The following is an 8,908-nucleotide window of genomic DNA, read 5'->3' as shown; positions in this document are numbered from 1 at the left end:
TATAGTAGATGACCCTGCAGCTGCTGGTGGAGTATAGTCAAAAGTTGTTAGGCCAAGAGAAATTTCTCAAGGTGATGGAGAACTTTCTGGAGTTGGTGGATAAAGAAATGCTGGGAGTCTTTTTAGGTTTGACCCTTTGAATGAATCTTGCAATAGGAGCAAATCTAGAGATGGGACTCAAGAAGGAGCAGACCATGATATGAAAAAAGGGTCAAGGATGATGATGATTGTGAGCTGGACATCACCTGGGAGCCAGATCAGGAGAAGGAGACTGGTGGCATCAATAAAGAGTGGCGCCAATGTACGGCCAAAATATCAAAACCTTCTATTATAGAGCCAACCACTGTAGAACTACATCTTTCCTAGATGACCCAGCAGCTGCTGGTGGAGTATAGTCAAAAGTAGACCTTTAAAAATTTCTGGACGTGGTGGAGGAGATAATGTAAGGTGTCTTTTTTGGTTTGACCCTTTGAATGGATCTTGCACTAGGAGCAAATCTAGAGATGAGACTCAAAAAGGAGCAGACTATGATATGAAAAAAGGGGTCAAAGATGGGGTTGTGAACTGGACATGACCTGGAAGCCAGATCAGGAAGAGTTGACTGGTGGCAACAATAAAGAGTGGTGCCAACTTATGCCCAAAATATCAAAACCTTCTAGGAAAAATGTGGTTGGCTCTACAAGGGAGCTCTAACACATCCAGCTTTTCGCTGGTTTGCCGGTTCTGGCGCATGCCAGTACAGTGTATACAGTACAGTGGCAGCGCTGTAACTTGCGGGTCACATGCTCCGGTCACATGACAGCATGTGACCGGGGCTTGTCGCGCCGCCACTATACTGCAAACACTGTACTGGAGTGCGCCGGAACCGGCAAACCAGCGAAAAGCCGGATGTGTGAGAGCACCCTAATAGGTGACCCTGCAGCTGCTGATAGAGTATACTCAAAAGTTGTTAGACCTAGAGAAATTTCTGAAGGTAGAAGAAATGTTAGGAGTCTTGTTAGGTTTGACCCTTTGAAAGGATCTTCTGCATGAAAGGTGTTCACTGATTGGTCGAAATGGTGGCTATCTCTGATGGTTTTAAGTGACTGTATGTGTCCTCAGATTTGTACTGCAAACTCTGCAAGATAAAATGGGTAGAAATAATAAATAAATGACCACTAACACAGTAAAAAAAATAACAACTTGATATAAAGGATGAGATGTACAAAGAAATAAAAATTTTGGAGACTCTGAATTGCCCTACTATTTATATATAGAGTAATTAGCAAAGTTTTTCTCTACTAATAACTAGAGAAGAGCAAATTTATTCGGGATTATTTGAATTTTCCTCACATTTTCAAAAATTTGAACTTCACGGGATATTTTGCAATTTGGGCCAATTCACCAAATCGGCAGCAAACCCGTGGACACCATTTTGCCGATCAGTAGAGGGCCAGGCAAATGGTTAAAAAAAATAATGATACACTGTAAATGTCGTTGTTCATCTCAAATTGTGAGTTTTTGTAAATTTCAAAATTAGTTGAAATATAACAGTATTTGTTCTCCACTTTTTGGAACATGTCTCTAAAATAAATAAATAAATAATAAGAATAATAAGAATAAATAATACTAAAAATTATTATATATATATATATATATATATATATATAATATACAAAAAAATAATATATATATATATAGATATATATATATATCTATATATATATATATATATATATATATATATATATATAGATATATATATATATCTATATATATATATATATATATATATATATATATACCAGCTGTAGTGCTCAGGCACTGCCCGGGATAGTATTTGTCACTGTCTCTCTCCCACTCTGTCTGTTTGTCTGTCTGTCTCTTTCCTTGTCTGTCTGTCTACGTCTCTATCTGTTTCTATCTCTCTGTCTGTCTCTGTATCAGTCTATCTGTCTCTATCTCTGTGTCTCTGTGTCTGTCTGTCTGTCTCTCTATCTCTGTGTCTGTCTGTCTGTCTCTTTCCCCGTCTGTCTCTTTCCCCATCTGTCTTTTTCCCAGGTCTGTCTCTTTCCCCGTCTGTCTCCTCGTCTCTTTTCCTGTCTCTTTCCCTGTCTGTCTTTGTCCATCTCTTTGTCTGTGTCTTTTGCTGTCTGTCTCTTTTTCTGTCGTCCTGTCTCTGTCTGTATCTTTCCTTGTCTGGCTCTATCCAGGTCTGTCTCTTTCCCCACCTGTCTTTGTCTGTCTCTCTTTCTGTCTCTTTCCCTGTCTGTCTTTGTCCATCTCTTTGTCTCTGTCTTTTGCTGTCTGTCTCTTTCCCTGCCATCCTGTCTCTGTCTGTCTCTTTCCTTGTCTGTCTCTTTCCTTGTCTGGCTCTATCCAGGTCTGTCTCTATCCAGGTCTGTCTCTTTCCCCACCTGTCTTTGTCTGTCTCTCTTTCTGTCTCTTTCCTTGTCTGCCTGACTCTGTTCCAGTCTGCCTGTCTCTGTATTTTCTCTTTCCCCGTCTGTCTCTTTCCCCATCTGTCGGCTGTCTCTGTCTTTCTCTTTTCCCGTCTGTCTCCGTCTGTCTCTTTCTCCATTTGTCTCTTTCCCCGTCTGTCTCTTTCCCTGTCTGTCTCTATCTCTTTGTTTCTTTCCCCATCTGTCTCTTTCCAGGTCTGTCTCTTTCCCAGGTCTGTCTCCCCGTCTCTTTTCCTGTCTCTTTCCCTGTCTGTCTTTGTCCATCTCTTTGTCTGTGTCTTTTGCTGTCTGTCTCTTTCCCTGTCGTCCTGTCTGTCTGTCTCTTTCCTTGTCTGTCTCTATCCAGGTCTGTCTCCTTCCCCATCTGTCTTTGTCTGTCTCTGTCTGTCTCTTTGCCTGTCTGCCTGTCTCTGTCTGTCTCTTTTCCCGTCTGTCTCTTTCCCCGTCTGTCTCTTTCCCCGTCTGTCTCTTTTCCCGTCTGTCTCTTTTCCCATCTGACTCTTTCCCCTTCTGTCTGTCTCAGTCTGTCTCTGTCTGTCTCTTTCCCTGTCTGTCTCTCTCTGTCTGTCTGTCTCTTTGTGCCTCTCTCTATCAGTCTCCCACCGACATCATATTACCTCACACATAAGCTTCTTATACTGTGACTGTCCTTTGTTTCTATAGCAACCAATCACAGCTTCTATTAAAACCAGTAGTTCCAGGCTCCATTCACCTTAATGGAGGCATGTTTTTTTGGAGAGTAACTGTAAAGCGTGGGGTTAAATTTTCCAAAACATAGTCTATGACGTTCCCTGGGTCACATGGGACGTCTGTGCAAAATTTCGTGATTGTAAATGTGATGGTGCGGATTCCTTTAGCGGACATACACATACATATACACATACATACACTCAGCTTTATATATTCGATATATACATATCTATATATATAATTGCCTAAAGCGGGCTTTACACACTGCGATATCAGTCCTGATATCGCTAGTGTGGGTACCCGCCCCCATCTGTTGTGCGACACGGGCAAATCGCTGCCCGTGGCGCACAACATCGCCCAGACCTGTCACACATACTTACCTGTCCGGCGACGTCGCTGTGACCGGCGAACCGCCTCCTTTCTAAGGGGGTGGTCCGTGCGGCGTCACAGCGACGTCACTGCAGCATCACTGAACCGCCGCCCAATAGCAGCGGAGGGGCGGAGATGAGCGGGACGTAACATCCCGCCCACCTCCTTCCTTCCGCATTGTGGCCGGGAGGCAGGTAGGGGAGCTTCCTTGTTCCTGCGGCGTCACACGCAGCGATGTGTGCTGCCGCAGGAACGAGGAACAACTTCGTTACTGCTGCAGTAACGATTTTTGAGAATGGACCCCCATGTCACCGATGAGCGATTTTGCACGTTTTTGCAACGATGCAAAATCGCTCATCGGTGTCACACGCAACAGCATCGCTAATGCGGCCGGATGTGCGTCACGAATTCCGTGTCGTAAAAGTGACAACTGTCGGATTGGCCGCTGGGCTCGGCCTGGCCCCCCCCCACGGATTGGCCGCTCGCCTCGGCCTGGCCCCGCCCCCCGCATGGATTGGCCGCTCGCCCCGATCCTCCGCACGCATCGACCGCTCGGCCACGCCCCTTCCCCCGAATTCAAACAAAGCCCCGACTCCCCCAGCACAGACATAACCTTGCGATGCTGGGATCGTGACGGAGCCGGTGTACGCTGGTAACCATGATAAACATCGGGTAACTATAGGAAGCGCTTCCCTTAGTTACCCGATGTGTATCATGGTTACCAGCGAACACCGGCTCCCGGTACACATGTGCAGGGAGCCGGCATACGCTGCGGTCAATAATGAAGTGTCATGCAGCGGTGAAAGAGTTAAAGACACTGCAAGACACTTCATTATAGGCAGCGGGCACCTCCAGAAGAGAGAAGACAGAAGAAAGAAGACCCCGCAGTCATACTCACCAGACGCCGACCAGGAGCAGGTGAGCGCATCAAGGTCCTGCAGCGGCGGAACACACACACACGCACACACATAAGAACAGACACACATCAGATCACACTCACTCACTCTCACACACACCTCACACACACATCAGATCGCATCCACACACTCACAACATCCAGTGATATCGCTTACTTCTCGGCAGCGATACTGTGCGTGCAGTGACCTTCCAGGACCTGCCGGAGGATCACATGGCCGGAAGCATGTGGTATCTCCGGATGTTGTGAGTGTGTGAGCGTGTATGTGCGATATCGTCAGTGTGTGTGTGCGTGTATGCGATCGGATGTGTGTGTGTATGCGATCGGATGTGTGTCGACAGAAGGCAGAGGAGCACGGCGTGCAGCACAGCACTGGAGGGCACAGGGAGAAGTGGGGTGTGAGTGTATGCGATCAGATGTGTGCGTGTATACTGTCTGATGTGTGACTGTGGAGCACGATGGGGAGTGCGCAGCATGGGGGATGGAGCACAATGGGGGGTGCGCAGCATAGGGGATGGAGCACGATGGGGGGTGCGCAGCATGGGGGATGGAGCACGATGGGGGTGCACACCTTACCCCAAAACACACACACACACCGCCACACACGCACCGCACAACACACCACACACACACTGGGAACCACAAACACCGCCCTACACAGACACCCACACACAGACAACGCCGCACACACACAACACCCAACACACAAACACCGCGGCATACACAAATATACGCACATACCGCGCAACACACACACACTGCACAAAACATACCTCCCCAAAACACACACACGCACTCCACACCCACACAAACCGCGCAACACACACAGCACCACACACAGACAACACTGCAGACACACAGCGCTCCACAAACAACGCAACACACACAACGCAACACACAAACAACACCGCTCTCACACACCCCCACCCAGACAACACCCAGAACATTTACAGCGCCCTACACAAACACTGGCAACTACACACAACAACATCGATATATATAACAAAAAACATACATTAACTACACAATAAATTCTAGAATACCCGATGCGTTAGAATCAGGCCACCTTCTAGTAATATATATATATATATATATATATATATATATATATATATAATGTATATATTTGTTCAAGTTTCTCTACTCACCATATATGAGGATTCTTGATGTGGTTGTTTTTCCTATAACAATAAAATTAAGGAGGAAAATGGAACTGTGAGTAAAAACATTTTTTAGACACTTTTCTACGATTTTAGTGTTTTGCATTCTCATTTTTCATGTTATTCTAATTTGAATTGGTGAAAACAAATGAATGTGAAATTGTATGAACTTTTATATTATTAATATGAATAACAGTAAATAATGTTATTGATTTTTTCTTTACTTTTATATGTTAATTGGGTTGTCCACTATTTGGAGAACTCCTTCTCATTCTCAATGTTTGCCCCCTATTGAAATAAAAAAGCTTATACTCACCTCCACTGCTGGCAGCATTGCAGCAATGTTGGCTCTCACATTCATGAGGCTCACATGTGGTTATGATGTCATGCGAGCCCCAAGTCCAATCACTGGCGGCTTCTCTCTCTCTGCCTTCGAACGTATGAGTCATCAACAGGAAGTGAGTTGCCAGCCGCAGCTCTGACTTCCTGTTGATTATTCATGTGTCTGAAGGTGTGGAGAGAGAAGTCGGGAGTGATTGGACACAAGCTCATGCGGGGTTGTGATATCATGTGAGTCCCATGTCCAATCACCATCAGATTCTCTTTCCCCGCTTACGGAGATAAGAGTAATCATCAGGAAGTGGACAACCATCTGAAGCTCTGACTTCCTGTTGATTACTCATGTGTCTGAAGGTGGGAAGAGAGAAGTCAGGTGAGATTGGACGCGACATTCACGTGGGGTTGTGACATCACAGGAGCCCCTCATCCAATCACCGCCAGCTTCTCTCTTACCACCTTCGGATGTATGAGTAATCAATTGGAAGGGACCTGCCAGCTGACTTCCTGTTGATTACTCATGTGTCTGAAGGTGGGGAGAGAGAAAATGGCGGTGATTGGACATGGGGCTTGCGTGATGTCACAACAACACCTGAGCCCCGGGAATGTGAGAACCAACACCACTGGAATGGAACCAGCAGTGGAAGTGAGTATATGTGTTTTTATTTTAATGAAGGCAAACATGGAGAATGAGAAGGGATTGTCCGGGTCAGCACCTGTTGCGATATATTGGGGAGGACCCCTTTTCATGGTTTACAAAAGGGGTCTGCCCCTAAATTTTGCAACAAGTGTGTCTACCAGCCAATTCCTGCTCTACAATGTTTCCATGAAGTGCTGGTTGTCCATTCAGCTGATGTGGGTTACTCGATGGACTCCTAACCATTGACTTTGGATCATTCACGATGGAATTATTTGTCCAATTGCTTCAGGAAGATGTATATGTAGCAAGTATTGACTTTGCATGAAATATTCTGGGAATCAACATTAGTACTACAAGGATTGTTGTATATGTTATATGATGGTTTGGAAACCAATTAACCCACATTTCATACTCAGCTGCTAGTGACAGTGACCTCTCCACAGTATGCTCAGGCATATGGCATCGCGAGTGGCCAGAGGTCATTAATTGGAGGTAAGAGGCTGGATATTCTACATTGTGGGAGGGTGAGGGGCCGGATGTTCTACATTGTGGGAGGGTGAGGGGCCGGTTGTTCTACATTGTGGGAGGTTGAGGTGCTGGATGTTCCACATTGTGGGAGGGTGAGGGGCCGGATGTTCTACATTGTGGGAGGGTGAGGGGCCAGATGTTCTACATTGTGGGAGGGTGAGGGCCTGAAGGTTCTACATTGTGGGAGGGTGAGGGGCTGGATGTTGTACGTTGTGGGAGGGTGAGGGGCCGGATGTTCTACATTGTGGGAGGGTGAGGGCCCGAAGGTTCTACATTGTGGGAGAGTGAGGGGCTGGATGTTGTACATTGTGGGAGGGTGAGCGGCCAGATGTTCTACATTGTGGGAGGGTGAGGGGCCAGATGTTCTACATTGTAGGAGGGTGAGGGCCAGATGTTATACACTGGAGGTGAGGGGCCGGATGTTATACACTGGGGGGTGACGGGCTGGATGTTATACACTGGGGTGTGAGGGGCTGGATGTTATATACTGGGGGTTGAGGGGCGGGATGTTATACACCAGGAAGCAATGGGAGTGAACGTCCCAATACTTTTGTCCATACAGTGTATGTCAGGCATCAGTAATCCCGCTGGCTCTTGCTGTCTGTACCAATTTCTGAGTTTGGGGTATCAGGTTTTTATTGAGCATTTGATCCTTTGATAGTAACGCACTGTGCACTCGCTCATCATTATCACTTACCTTCACATTTTCAGAATCCTTGATGGTTTCTCGTCTTCTTTCCGATGACCCTAGAGATGGATGGCGGGATGCATTAAGAACCTATTTTTAAGCAACTGACAATTTAACTTTATCTCTGCAAAAACATTCCTGGATGTGCATTGGGGTGTATTGGTGCAATCTGATTGCGTCTGGCTTGTCAGCTTGATTTCTCAGCTCTTGCACATTGGATTACCATGTAATAGGCATCACTTTACTTGGGGTAATTGCAGCTTTACAGCCATAAGACTAAAGTGTAAAAAAAATGATACATGGTTTTCTAAATATTTCAAAAATATAAATCTGAAATTGTGACGAACATTTGTATTCAGCCCCCTAAATAAAATCCTGAGTCACCGATTGCCTCCAGAAGTCACATAATTAGTAAATTGTGTTCAATTGGGTGTAATGTATTCTCAGTTGTTCTGTGAAGGTCTGAAAGATTTATTTGAGAACATTAAAGATCAGAGAAATGATGAATGAAAGCTATGGAACACACCAGACAGGTCAGGGATAAAGTTGTGTAGAAGAGTAAAGCAGGGTTAGGTTATAAAAAATAGCTCAAGCTCTGAATATCTCATTGAGTGCTGATCAATCCATCATTCAAAAATTGAAAGAACATGGTACAACTGCAAACCTACTAAGACATGGCTGTCCACCTAAACTGACATACCAAGAAGGAGAGCACTAATTAGAGAAGTAGCTGTGACATCCATGATCACTAGAGGAGCCGCAGAGATTACAACTTGGGTGGGAGAACCTATCCTCATGATAGCTATTAGTCATTTATTCCATAAATCATAAATCATACTTTATGGACGAGTGGCAAGAAAAAAGCCATTTTTGAAAGCAAAAACATACGTCTCATTTGTAAAAAGCCATGTAGAGGACACAGCATGCATGTGAAAGAAGGTGCTCTGGGCAGATGAGACCAAAGGAAAATTTTTGGACTACATGCAAGATGCCAAATATGTCAGAAAACTAACCCTGCACATCACTCTGAAAACACCATCCCCACCATCACACATGGTGGAAGCAGCATCCTGCTGTGTGGAGGCTTTTCTACAGCAGGGGCAAGGAAGCTGGTCAGAGTTAAGAAGAAGATGGATGGAG

General features: G+C 45.4%; 1 protein-coding gene across 1 annotated transcript in view; it reads right to left on the bottom strand.

Moving 5' to 3' along the window:
- Positions 1-994: 994 nt before the first annotated feature.
- LOC142256461 (cell adhesion molecule CEACAM1-like) overlaps positions 995-8,908 on the bottom strand; it is a 40,264-nt gene continuing 32,350 nt past the window's right edge. Inside the window, exons 5-7 of the mRNA XM_075328154.1 lie at positions 7,778-7,827; positions 5,565-5,597; positions 995-1,117 (exon numbers count right to left, since the gene is read on the bottom strand). Of these exons, the coding sequence (XP_075184269.1) occupies positions 1,040-1,117; positions 5,565-5,597; positions 7,778-7,827 (161 nt within the window). The 3' untranslated portion in view covers positions 995-1,039. The remainder of the gene's footprint in view (positions 1,118-5,564; positions 5,598-7,777; positions 7,828-8,908) is intronic.

The sequence above is a fragment of the Anomaloglossus baeobatrachus genome, chromosome 11 (genome assembly GCF_048569485.1).
Source record: "Anomaloglossus baeobatrachus isolate aAnoBae1 chromosome 11, aAnoBae1.hap1, whole genome shotgun sequence".
Classification (NCBI taxonomy): Eukaryota; Metazoa; Chordata; class Amphibia; order Anura; family Aromobatidae; genus Anomaloglossus; species Anomaloglossus baeobatrachus.
Note: the sequence above shows the minus strand (reverse complement) of the source record. Positions and strands in the feature narration are given on the sequence as shown.